This window comes from Panthera pardus, unplaced genomic scaffold (assembly GCF_024362965.1).
Source record: "Panthera pardus isolate Hobbes unplaced genomic scaffold, ASM2436296v1 HiC_scaffold_20, whole genome shotgun sequence".
In the NCBI taxonomy this organism is placed as follows: Eukaryota; Metazoa; Chordata; class Mammalia; order Carnivora; family Felidae; genus Panthera; species Panthera pardus.
The window spans coordinates 71,586,320-71,599,855 of NW_026526766.1; the positions used below are offsets into that span (position 1 = coordinate 71,586,320).

At 43.1% G+C, this 13,536-nt stretch overlaps 1 protein-coding gene and 1 long non-coding RNA gene across 2 annotated transcripts in view; one reads left to right on the forward strand and one right to left on the reverse strand.

The window, feature by feature from the left end:
• The window catches only part of LOC128778629 (uncharacterized), a 54,760-nt gene extending 48,085 nt beyond the window's left edge, over window positions 1-6,675 (reverse strand). Inside the window, exon 1 of the long non-coding RNA XR_008424306.1 lies at window positions 6,562-6,675. This is a non-coding gene — a long non-coding RNA (uncharacterized LOC128778629). The remainder of the gene's footprint in view (window positions 1-6,561) is intronic.
• Window positions 6,673-13,122, forward strand: GNG10 (G protein subunit gamma 10). Its single transcript, XM_019454210.2, has 3 exons — window positions 6,673-6,803; window positions 11,011-11,142; window positions 12,174-13,122. Exons 1-2 carry the CDS (start codon window positions 6,723-6,725, stop codon window positions 11,134-11,136), a joined length of 207 nt encoding a protein of 68 aa, XP_019309755.1. The 5' UTR covers window positions 6,673-6,722; the 3' UTR covers window positions 11,137-11,142; window positions 12,174-13,122.
• The last annotated feature ends 414 nt before the right edge of the window (window positions 13,123-13,536 follow it).

Here is a 13,536-nt window from a genome sequence, read left to right on the forward strand (position 1 = left end):
CTAGGGTTACTAACTACTTCACACGACTCTTGTGAGAATTAAACAAGATAGGGATAAAGTGCTGGCATATATTAAGTGTTCAATAAATGAGTTTTTTCTTGCCTTTAGAGGAAACAGGGAAGTCATTTTCATTTGTCAAAATCTATGTTAATAGGAGAGTATTTAGTGATGACTACAAACCCCTTGTGTCTTTATTCCTTTAATGGGTATCTGAATCCCTTACCTTGGGCAAGGTACTGTGCTAGAGTGAAAAAGTGCTCCTCAGGGTTGGAACTGTAGATTTTAGAGGCAGCTACCTGCCCCTGTTGCCTTTGGAATAGAGGGTGAATCAGCTGAGAGGACAACTCAAAGAAAATCAAACTTTCAGAGACAACAAACAGTGATCAGCTACTTGCTGGTTTAAGGCCTACCTTTACTACAGGGACACTATCAATGAGATACAGAGGCATGCTTGGAATGTCTGTTCAAAAGGACAAGTACCCTTAAGTTCCACTGCCTCCTGAAGTCTCAAAAATGCCTGTGAAAATCTCTTGGGAGAAGCTGAATCTACAAACCTGCTGGTGAATGTTTAGCTCCTGATTCATGATTCTAAGTTCTAAAAATAATGCAATGGGTATAAGGAAGTGAAATAACTTTTATGGTACGTTACACTATGTCATACGAAATACAGTTGTTGATGTGTTTTCCTGTTTCTTTTAAATTATTTTAGAAAACCGAAGGTATATAGTATTGTCATTTTGACATAACATTGGCAGAAAGACATACCTTCCCATTATATCATTATTTTTATGAAGAAGAGTTATTTGAAGCCCCTTTTCTGGAAAAATAACCCACTGTTAGTAAAAAAAAAAAAAAAAAAGTGACAAAACACATGTCAGAGGGTGAAGAATTGTGTAGATCATAAAAGGGAAACAAAACATTTGCCTCTACAAGGACACTTTAAAAAAAAAATGTTTATTTATTTTGAGAGAGAGAGTGAGTGCAAGCAGGAGAGGGGCATAAAGAGAGGGAGAGAGAGAATCACAAGCAGGCTCCATGGTGTCTGTGCAGAGCCCAACTTGACCTGAGCTGAAATCAAGAGTTGGACAGTTAACCAACTGGCTAAGAGTTGGACACTTAACCAACCCAGGAGCCCCAGAACACTGACACTTCTAAAAAGTACTGAGATTCTTAGAAACAGTAGAAATTTTTAAGTTCTTATTTTATTTCAAGTTTTCAACTAAATTCTAAGTTGTTACCATATATGGTAAAATTGGTTTCAGGTGTAGAGTTTAGTGATGCGTCACTTACATATAACACCCAGTGCTCATCACAACAGGTGTCTTAATCCCCGTCACCCATTTAGCCTGTCTCCCACCCATGTCCCTCCACCAACCCTATTTGTTCTCCATAATTAAAAGTTTCTTATGGTTTGCTTCCCTCCCTCTTTTTTTATTTTCTTCCCTTCCTTATATCCATTTGTTTTTTCTTAAATTCCACATGAGTGCAATCATATGGTATTTGTCTTTCCCTGACTTATTTTGCTTAGCATAATACACTCTAGCTCCATCCACGGCATTGCAAATGGCAAGATTTCATTATTTTTCACGGCTGACTAATATTCCATTGTGTATGTATATATGTGTGTGTGTGTGTGTGTGTGTGTGTGTGTGTGTGTGTGTGTATACACTCACCACATCTTTATCCATTCATCAGTTGATGGACATCTGGGCTTTTTCCATAATTTGCCTATTGTTGATAATGCTGCTATAAACATTGGGGTGCATGTGCCCCTTTGAATCACTATTTTTGTATCCTTTGGGTAAATACTTAGTGCAACTGCTGGGTTGTAGGGTAAGTCTATTTTTAACTTTTTGAGGAAACTCCATACTGTTTTTCAGAGTGGCTGCACCAGTTTGCATTCCCACCAATAGTGTAAGAGGGTTCCGCTTTCTCCACATCCTTGCCAACATCTGTTGTTTCCTGTGTTAATTTTAGCCATTCTGACAGATGGGAGGTGGTATCTCATTGTGGTTTTGATTTGTATTATACATTCTTATTTTAACCAAGAAAAAAATGTGTAACAAATTCTTTAAAATAATACATTGGTGGTGTGCCTGAGTGGCTCATTTGGTTAGATGTCCAACTTCGGCTTAGGTCACAGTCTCACAGTTTGTGAGTTCGAGCCCTGCGTTAAGCTCTGTGCAGGAGCATGCTTCATATTGTGTGTCTCCTTCTCTCTCTGTCCCTCCCCTGCTTGCATGCTCTCTCTCTCTCAAAAGATAAACAAACACTTAAAAAAATTAAAATAATATACTGGTGATCTGTTCATTTCAGCTGAGGGAAAGGATTCTTTGTCCCCAGGCCTCAGCTCCTTTCACAGCTCTAGAAATAACTACATCTGTGGGAACAGATTCTACTCCTCCAGATGAGCAGTGACTTCTCTTGAAAGCTGAAATGAAAGTTATCTTCTCTACTCCCACTTTGTGAGATACTAGTTAAGTTACTTTCCTTAGTGGCTGTTAGTTTTCCTCACCTCTAAAATTGGGATGAGGGGCCTGAGAGGCTCAGTCAGTTAAGCGTCTGACTTCTGCTCAGGTCATGATTCGAGCCCTGCATTGGGCTCTCTGCTGTCAGCGAGGAGCCCACTTCCAATACCCTGCCTCCCTCTCTCTCTCTGCCCCTGCCTGGCTTGTGCTGGCCACACGCGCACTCTCTCAAAAATAAATAAACATTAAAAAATAAATAAATATAATTGGGATGGACTACATTATCTGAGTCTCTTCACTCTGAAGTTCCATGATGCGAAAATAATGGATGAGAAGACATTTTGGTAAAGTACAAAGCAAAACACAGATGGTCTGCCCTCCTCAATTACAAATGGCACCAAGCTTGCTTGTCTGTGGATCACTGTGGGAGGCTGTATGCTAAAACTTTGGTGTTTCTTTCTACATTCGACCACTCTCCAAGAGTAGCACAATCAGTCATACCGAGGTGGGCAGAGATGGTGGGTGTATATAGCATGAAGGAAGGAGGTCGGACACATCTACCTATGGCTGGTACACAAGTACTATGTGTCCCCTCAGTGTGGGCAGCCCCAAAGCTGCCTTTTCTAATTAGAGATAATCTCACTGCTTCAGCTTTCATTGTGAGACGTCTCCCACATCAACATCTTGCCACAACATTTCCAACAGCCTAGAGGCATGTAGCATTACAGCTGAAGACTTGGCTTCTCCTAAACCAAACTCATCTTTTTTACTCCTCTCTTCAAACCTAGGCCTGTTTCCTGACATCTGTTACAGGCACCAATTCTAGCCCACTCTGCTTCAGAACCCTTTCCTCCCTTTCCTTTGCATTTTATAAGCACCACACAGTACTCCTGATTTAGTCTTTTGAATTTGTTCTCCATCCTTCCTTCATAGTCCTGTCTAAGGCCTCATCCCAGCCACTTTCTCCACCAAAAAGACAAAACAAAAAGCCATTATTGAAGTCATTTTGTTTCCTCAACTTCAGTTCATTTTGTATCCTCATCCTGGATTAATACTTCTAAAATGTGTTATTACCCTGTGGCTATCCCACTGTTTGCCACAAACTTTTGTTTCTTTTGAGGTTTTCTATGACTTTGAATCTTAACAGCTGTGTATCTTCTATTACCGCCTAGAGCCTTCATTCATTCATTCATTCGTTCATTCATTCCATTTGTACATGGCCTGCTCTCCCATTGTTGAAATGCTTTCCCCTTCCCCTGTGCCCTGTGCAGGACACATATTTTCAAAGTCTAGGTCCTGCCATTTATGAGGAGTTTTCTCTAATCCTTCTGGTCTATACCTTTGCTCTGAGTTCTTTGCCACATCTTTTTGACCCATGACCATTCTTTTTTTTTTTTTTTAATTTTTTTTTTTTAACATTTATTTATTTTTGAGACAGAGAGAGACAGAGCATGAACGGGGGAGGGTCAGAGAGAGAGAGGGAGACACAGAATCTGAAACAGGCTCCAGGCTCTGAGCTGTCATCACAGAGCCCGACGCGGGGCTTGAACTCACGAACAGCAAGATCATGACCTGAGCTGAAGTCGGACACCTAACCGACTGAGCCACCCAGGCGCCCCGACCCATGACCATTCTATTCTGTATTGCTCACCAATCTAGTAATGTTTTTAACATGTATTTTCATCTTTTGACTAGCATGTATTTTAAGTTCTTTGTGGTGAGGGAACTTGTCACTAGAGAGGGCTTCAAAATTTGCAAATCTGCTCATCATAAGAAAAACTTTAACACCCGAAAAACTAAACACATAGTTCACACACACACAAAGAAATGTTCAGTCTCAACACTCAAGATATTTAAAAGATTTGAGATGCCATACCAATCTATTAGGTTGATAAAGATAAAGAACCACAATGTAGAATTGCGCCCGTGCAGAGAAATAAGCAGTCTTCTGGTGGGAATAGCACATACTACCACTTTCTGGAGGATACAGGAGGGAAAAGTTTAAGAAACTGTTTATATTCTTAATCCACCAATTTTACTTTTAGGAACGCAACCAAAAAAAAATAAACATGCACAAAGCTGTATGTTTAAGGTGGTCATCATAGTGTTAATAGGGCAGTAGGTAAATTATGATCCAGTTGTACAATGGAACACCATGCACTCATTAAAAATAATGGATGTAGGGTATCTCTTTTCTCACTGTTCCTGGCCCCCTTCTGGTATCAGCACCCTGTTTTTTCTTTGAGCAACCACTCTTCCCCTACCGCTCTCAGTTCATGTAGTCTGGGTATCTTAGCTTGGGTTTTTCAGAGAAATAGACTCTAAGATGGAGATATTCATGCAGAAAGTTTACTGGAGAATGTGAAAATCAACACCTGTGGGAAAGTTTAGGGAGTGGGGATTGGGCAAAGGGAGGAATTGAACTGTGAAGTAGTTGCCATAAAGGCCTCAGATGATCCCAGCAAGGAGCTGTGGATCATCTTTCAGTGTTGTTCCAACTTGAGGCAATGGGGTTGGGGTTCGGGTTTTATACATCCCATGTCAATGTGGATGAGAGCTGACACTGGGAGGGATGGTTCTCAGCTAAGGGCAGTTCCCAGAGAGGGACTTAGCTGAGGCATCAGCTGTGGCTACTCCCAGCGGCTGGGGGAATGAGTGGCTCAGTCCTAAATGGGGAAGTCGGGTGGTGCATCTCTCCTCCTCCTCCTGGCCAGGCACAGCTAATCTGAGCATTCTGACTACACAGTGCTTGCTTTCAAATAATAACTGGTTCAGGGTGGGCACATGACTGCATAAGGTTGATGAGATCCAGTATGGGGTTTTTGTTGGAACAACGAGACAAGAGGCGCTCTTGCTCCTGAGTCTGCTAGGCTGGGACAATAAAAACACAGAACCTTTCTTCACAGCACCTCTTATAGAGTCTATTTACCATTGAAGAAAATGAGGTCAACACTCAGAAAAAGCAGAGCCAAGAGAGAGAGTCCCAAAGCTACTATTTGGGCAATTAAATCCACTACTTTAAAGTGCCTGGGCTCTTCAGGTACACAAGCCAATATATTATGTTTTTGCATTACTCAGTTTACGTGGGTTCTGATACAGTTCTTTTGAACAACTGTATCAAAGGCGGGCAGGTAGGGGCACTGATCCCATGCGGGCAAAAATCCACATATAACTTTTGACTCCCCCAAACTTAACTACTAATAGCCTGTTGACTGGTAGCCTTATCAATAACACAAAGTTGATTCACACGTATTTTGTATGCTGTATGTAATATATACTGCATTCTTCCAACAAAGCTAAATAAAACATTAAGGAAATCATAAGGAAGAGAAAATATTTTTCAGTACTGCACTGAAAACAATTCACGAATAAGTGCAACCGCACAGTTCAAACCCGTGTTGCTCACAGATCTACCACTGTACAATGATGTATAATAATAATAAAGGCAGTATTCATGATACAATAAGTGAAAAGATTAACACAAAACATGTATTTTACACATAGGAATGATGCCAGTTTTGTAAAACAAACCCAGGTACACAATGAAAAAAATAAAAGAATGCAGCACAACAGAAACAATGGTTATAACTAAATGGTGAGACGGGACGGGGGTGGGGGCGGGGTGGGGCTGAATTTAATTTTCTTCCACACGTTCCGCAAAGATGTCAGGGCCTGGGATTTTTGCCCTGCTGACCTTACTTCCTATCCAGTCAACTGGCGGGATTCCCGTGAAACGGTACCAGGTGACTTCCAGACCTGTTACCGTTTCCTGGGGCTCCTACCAACCGTCCTTGGTCTCTCCCAGCTAATATCTCAGCGTGGCCTGGGAGCCTTCATGAGCTTACTTCAACTCCTCTGCCACCTTAGCTGCAGCCACACGGAGTCACGGCTCCGGTTTCTCAGGGGTGCGTCTCCGCGTTCCCGGTCCCCACCGCCCTGCCACCCCCCTTCAGGTCGCGCTCGCTCCTCCAGAAGCCCCGCGTGGGCCCGCAGAGCGGCTCTGCTTCCAGGCTCAGAACGGGTAACTCTGCATGTTTAGAGAGCAGAGAGATTTAAGTGTCAGGTGATTCGGGAACCCCACACTGCCGCTTACCTGCAGCTCCGGTCGAGCCGGGGGGCGACCGCCGGGAGAGGCGGGGCAGCGGGCGGTGGGGCGGGCGCAGCGGCTTCCCCGCCCCGGGGCGGCGCTCGCGCTAGGGGCCTGGCGGCTCCCGCAGCCCGGCTCGCCTGCTCTCGGAGCCCAGCGCCGCCGCCATGTCTTCCGGGGCCAGCGTGAACGCCCTGCAGCGCCTGGTGGAGCAGCTCAAGCTGGAGGCTGGCGTGGAGAGAATCAAGGTGAGGCGGGCGGCGGCGCCCTTTGGTCAGGGCGCGGGGACCTCCCTCCCTCCCTGCGGCGGCCGCCGCCGCCCGGGAGCCGTGAGAGAAGAGGCCGGTTGCCTCTCGCCGCGGCTCGGTCGCGATGGCGGCCGTGAGGACGGCGGCCCGGCCCCGGCTAGATGCCGCGGCTCGGCGGGGACGCGGGCCCGAGGGAGGAGGCCGGGCCTGGTGGGTCGGGGGAGACGGGCGCGCCCTCGGGGTCGAGTGCCCTGGGGGCGTCTCCCTGTTGGCGGCGCAGACGGCGACTCGGGGTGTGGGAGGCGGTGCGGCGCGGGGCGCGCGCGCGCAGACCAGGGATGCCCGCGCCGCGCGGCTCGCCTGGCTGGGCTGGTGCCGGCCTGCGGGGCGACGAGGACCGGCCTCGCTGATGGGTTGATGGGACGAGAGCGAGAGCGGGAAGACGGGGCTCAGGTTTTCGGCGTGGTGACAGGGTGTAGGGCCCGGCCCTGCACCACGGCAGAGAGGGAGAGCGGGATCGGGGAATATGGAGTTCAGTGTTGGACTTGTGGACTCTGCGGAGATATCCATGTGTTGGGCCGCATGGGCTTGAAGCTCAAAGCTCAGAGAACAAGAGGCTGAAAGAGGTCATTAGAATGTATGGGGGTGAAAACAGTGTATTAACGAAGAAATCAGAGTGTGGAACCCAGGACCAGCCAAAATGTGACTGAGAGAGAACCAAGAGGAAGTGAGGAAAGAGGCATTTTCAAAAATTGGGATCTTAGTCACTGTGGCCAGTGTTTAGTCAGTTGATTGGAAAGCATCTGTTGTGTAATTGTGTTGAGCAACGAGGGTATGTATGTTCGTATGCGTGAACACGTATTCAGCCTATGTTCATATGTAGAATGTATGTCCGAATGTATGAATACACCCTGCTGTGATATTCCAAGTACCTCCATAGTGCCTTTGGTCTGTATTTGGCACTGTATTAGGTGCTGAGAATATGCTGATAATTGTGGCAAAGATCATCAATAAACACATTAACCAACAAGTAAAATAATTTCAGACCATAAGTGGAGATTATAAAACAAGGTAAAGAATTACGGACCACAGAAGAGGTTTTAATAACATAGGTAGTAGAAGCAGGTAGACAGACTTTTTTAAAAAAAGAAATCTGGTTTTAAAGAGGAAACAACTTTTATTTTTTTAATTTAGAAAATGAAAAGCCTTATTTCGAGGTTGAGGGAAGGGAACAAACGATTTTTAGGTTGAGGAGGAACAAATAGAGAAGGAGCATTGGAGGTAGAGGAGACACTCTGTGGGGGTATGGGATTGGAGGCACACCTTCTGAGACGGGAAGAAAGAAAATCCGGACGTGTATGAAGATAGATGTTTCTAGACATACGGACTTAAGGACTTGTAGGATGACGATTTTCTCTGTGAAGTTTACCTCCAGGGCAGAGGGGAGGGAGCTAATGGAATCACTAGAGTGAGGGTGGGGAAAGTGCTGCTGGGAATGGAAGAGGATTCCCCAACCAGGCACATCCGTAGACACCTTATGACTCTAAAGACCCAGCTACTTTGAGATTGGAGACTGAATGTCCTGCTTGGGGATTCGGAGTACTCAAGGAGAATAGTAGTTGATCCAAGTAGTGGGTTATCAGGGGAAGTATGCTGGAAAGATGGAGGTGGGGATGTAGGGCAAGGAGTTTGAGGGGTTAGCCAGGAAGAGGCTGAACCTAGGCTGGTTAGAGAAGGAACTGAGTCAGCCTGCTGGTGATGGGGAGGGCAAAAGGGGAGGAGGTGTTCTCCCTGAGGTCAAAGACTGCCTGGACTCAGATTCAGCCCCATCACTACCTGTAGGATCTTGGGCAAGTTAACTTAATTTCTCAGTCTTTGTTTTCTCATCTGTGAAATGTATTTTTGTAATAATACCTGACTCAGCGAGTTGATGAGACAATTAAATGAGCTAAATCCGTGTAAAACCCTTTGAATAGTAAGAAGAAAGGAAGCGGCATTCTGGATGGGTAGGAGAGATTGTGATCAGAAAGTAGGATGTTGAAGTGTAAAATTTCAGATGTGGAACAGTTACAGGTTTAGCTGTAACTTGGCACTGGGGAGAAGGTTGTTTGAGGAAAAGAGGTCAGGGAACTGAAACTAGGATTGTCGAAAAATGTTCAAGATGATGTTGGCCCCTGAGATGGAAAGGAGACCTGTGAGCCAGATGCCTGCCTACCCTGTGGACTAGACAGGGAAGATACTTTCTACATTTAAAAAATAATTATAGGTGATGAAACAGACCGAGAGAATTCAAGTCAATTGCTCAAGGTCACCCAGATAATAAGCTTATTTGTGGGGTGTTCTCACGGTAGTATGGTTTCAGGTGTTTGGTGGGCTTCTCTCAGGCAGCACCTTTGGGAGTCACGACATTCCAGGTCTAGTTTGCCTCATTTCAGGGCTCAGTGATGAATGGATGCCCTCAGCACACCCAGAGATGTCTTCTCTTGAGCAGACTTGCTAACTGGTAAATAAACCAGGACATCAATTTTCTAGCATATAATGGAAGGCATCCCTTCCCAGTGATTGGACTGTTCCATATCCTTCCAAGGACCCCTTCTCTGTTTTGGAGAATTCTCTCAGAAGTTGCTGTGTAAGCATGGACTCAAATGAAGGAAAGTCATATACTTTGGGTATCCCACCTCCAATGGCAGTGACAACTTCTAAGTGTTTGGGCTTGTATTCCACCCCCTCCAGAGTCTCTTCTATAAAAGTGCTAGAGAAATGCTGCACCCTTTAATTTTCTCTTATTTTTCTCTGCATATCCCCTCAACTTTTTGACCATGTTCTGCAGGATGGGGTCCAGTTAGTCCCATTTCTCCAGGGATCCAGGAAGGTAGTCTCCTCCTACCCATCACGTGTGGAGTTCATCTGTTCCCTCTGATATAGAGTTAGTAAGCATGAGCATAATTGGTTCTAAATTCCTTTTGAATAAATAACTTATTTTATAACCATTAATTCCAATTATAATTAACATGAAAATGTCAGAACTTCTTTTGAGGGAAAAGCAAGCTAATAAACTTCTCTAAAACTTAGTGATTTAAAGCAACATTTATTAACTCACAATTCTTAGGTCTACAGTTTGAGCTGGGTTCAGCTGTATAGTTCTGCTGCTTGCTCTTTGCTGGGCTCTTCCATGGATCTGCAATCAAATGGAGGGTTGGTTGGTAGCTGGATGATCCAGGATGGTTTCACTTACATGTCTGGAGGTTGGTAGGCAGGTGGTGGGAGCTGGCTCACTGATTCTTCTCCACACGATCTCCAGTAGGCTAGCCTGGGCTCATTGGATGGTGGTCTTAGAGTTCAAACCACAGCAAGAGTAGTTGGAAAGGCTCTTGAAGCCTAGGCTTGGAACTTGCCCATTATTTCTGCCACATTTTCCTGGTCAAAGCAAGTCACAAGGCCAGCCCAGATTCAAGGGTTGGGTACAGACTCTACATTTTGGTGAGAGGAACTGCAAAATATTGTGACTGTTCTTGCAGTCTACCACAATGTATTGCTGACTGTGTGTCAGCACTATTCTAAGTGTTTTACATGCATTTAGCTCATTTAATTGTCTCAACTCACTGAGTCAGGTACTGTTACAAAATACATTTCACAGATGAGAAAACAAAAACTGAGAAATTTAAGTTAATTTGCCCAAGATCCTACAGGTAGTGATGGAGCTGAATTTGAGTCCAGGCAGTCTGGTTCCAGAGGCTATGCTCATAACCAATAAGCTATCCTGCTTCAAAAGCATGGTGGAGAAAACTTGTCACTTGTTTTGGGCAGACTGGATAAGGTGCCAGCCTTGTAAACATTAAAACAGTTTGCTCACATGGCAAACCTGAATATATCAATGCATGCTTTTTTATATAAGTGAAAATTTGTAACAGATGTGCTAGAATGAGCTATTTTCTTTACCAAAACTCAAACTCAGTCTCAAAACTAGGATTCTAAATGGATCAAAGATGCAGCTTTATCTTTATTGAAGAAGCAACCCTAAATCATAGAAATGGTAACATTTCCCTTTCGAGTTCAGGTATTAGAACTTTCATCAAAAAAGAGACTTGTGGAGATCACAGGATGTGTGGCCTTTATCAAGTTGTGGGATCATTTCTCAGACTATCAAATGGCTGTCAGATGGCTCTGGCTGTGAGCAGCATGTCAAGCTGTGGTCCCTTTGTTTCAGGTCTCGCAGGCAGCTGCAGAGCTTCAACAGTACTGCATGCAGAATGCCTGCAAGGACGCCCTGCTTGTAGGTGTTCCAGCTGGAAGCAACCCCTTCCGGGAGCCCAGATCCTGTGCTTTATTCTAAAGGCTGGTGAGTAATGATACACCACCATGCTGTCTAGGGGCTGTGGCATTATCCCAGGGCTCCCCAAGGGCTTGAGCAACAGAGTTTTCAATATCTACTATTGTTGGGGGAATTAAAGTAAGAATAGCAAAATGCACAACTTTCCCTGAAGGTGAGTCTAGGTGGCTGCCTGTGGAATACATCTCATTAAGAGAGTCTCAATCCTCTTTGGTACTAACTCCTGAGATGTTAATATCCTTCTATACTTGAGCTCTTTAACCGAGTTGGCTGATAGTAATTTCATGACCTTAATCCCACCGTCTCTGTCCTGACACCATCCCAGAGTTGTGATTTGCTGCTCGGTGCTATCAGCTGACTTGCTGCTCTGGGGACTAAGGACTCCGCAGTGGAGTCTTGTTCCTACCACCAGCTGTGATTTCTTTCCTGGAGGCTTTCACAATAGATCTGTTTTAATGGAAGAAGAAATGTAGCTATTAGGGAAAAGTGTGGGTAGAATTAAAAGAACTTTAAAAATTGATTACTGAAATGAAAACACCTCTTTGGTGGCATATTAGAAATTTCATAGGTTCTAATGTGTTGTATGGGGTTTCATTCACATTTTCACTTGTTTTTTTTTCCTTTTTTTGGAAGAGGTCAAGGTATAGATTACTAGAGTCTTTTGGGGCCAACACATTTCAAATTATGTGTTCTGAGGGGTTTTCATACAGTGAGTAATCATCTTAGGCCTTTTTTCATATATTTGCAAAAGGAAATTATTCATATTAACAAGAAGGAAGTAATCATATTATCGGATACTATTGTACCTCTTGATGGAAAATGTTCACATTTATGGTATTAAAATAATAGTCTTATGCTGGCATAGCATTTTCCTTTTTATAAAGCACTTTAATGGATGTTACTCATTCAATGGTGTGGCTTGGATGTTTTTTATATTGTTACTTTGTACTTTGAGAACACTAAAGTGACCTGAAATGATGACTAGTTAATTTTATGTATAAATCTTACTAAAGTGAAAACCTACCCAATTCTGTTTCCAGTAGGGAAGAAGTTCACTGAGGAATGCTTTTAAGCGCAAAGTGATGAATAACTGCCTCCAAGTCTCAAGAAAACACTTTTCTCCAGCCAAATGACTTTTAGATATTTCATACCTTTCCTATGGCCTGGTCCTATAGCCAAAATTCTATAGAAATTGATGAGTTTCTACTCAGATAAGGAAACTGGGTGAAAGAGTAGACTTTAAATAATAATGGCCTGATTCTTTTGGTAAAGTTCTTTTATATTTAAGACGGACAAAAATGTTACCACCAAATACACCTCTTTAATAAGCGAATTACTGGTGTTTCTATACCTGGAAATTATGTTTGTTTCATTTACTGGATGTTTACATTTTGGGAAGGAAAACATTTTTGTTTGTTAAAAAATTGAATATTTGTAATTTGTTGTTCCTAAGATTTTTTATACCACAAAACTTGTTCTTTTCTTGTGAATTTACAGTTTCTAAATAAAGACAAGCAAGTATAAAACTGGGGGAAGAATAGGCTTTATCAATCAAATGATGTCTTGATTTTCCTAAATGAGAAGATTGTTTTATTTGTAACACTAAACATGGGAGCTATTTCTTAGCAAACTTGTTTGGAAAGATTCATGTTGTGTTGTGTATGAGATTGCCCCATCCTGTGTATGAACCAGATTTGGTCTTTGTCTTCTTAAGTTCCTCTATTTTATAGTTGTGGTTGTATTTAAAAAAACAAAACAAAACTACATTAGGTCTTTAAAAAAAATGTTTAAATGTGATCTTCAGAACATTGCAAATGATTAAAAACAAAATAATGTGAAAATATTACAGCCTAAATGAATTCTTACTGTCACAAGTAGGTTTTACTTTGATGATGTGCCTTTGATTTAATTTGGGACACTTTTAAAAGGATACTTGATTTGTGTTTGTAATTATCTTTGATGAGCTTGGAAATAAAATTTTTTGCTTAATTCATCGTTTTCTATGGCAGCAACATTTTGTGTCTGATTTTGTTTGTTTTAAGGCTTCATGGACTTTTGTTGCCTTGTGAAATTGAGTGCTGGAAGCGGGAAGTGAAATTTTTGTTTATAAGTGCTTGTAGAACTTTGTTTAAAAAAAAAAAGATGTATGTATAACTTGCTGAGAAATCTCAATTTCTGGCAACATTTACACTTATATTTAATTTTTTTTTTCTTTTTTTTTTTTGGAGAGAGCACAAGCAGAGGAGAGGGAGAGGGAAAGAGAATCTCCAGCAGGCTTCATGTTCAGCCTATAGCATGGAGTCTGATGTAGGGCTCAATCTCAGGACGGGAGACCATGACCTCAGCTGAAATCGAGAGTCAGACACTTAACTGACTGAGCCACCCAGGCACCCCTGCACTTTG

Coding starts and splice junctions, on each gene's coding strand:
- GNG10 (XM_019454210.2), top strand. CDS start 6,723: ATGTCTTCCGGGGCCAGCGTGAACGCCCTGCAGCGCCTGGTGGAGCAG. Junction 6,804..11,010: donor CTGGCGTGGAGAGAATCAAG/GTGAGGCGGGCG, acceptor CCTTTGTTTCAG/GTCTCGCAGGCAGCTGCAGA.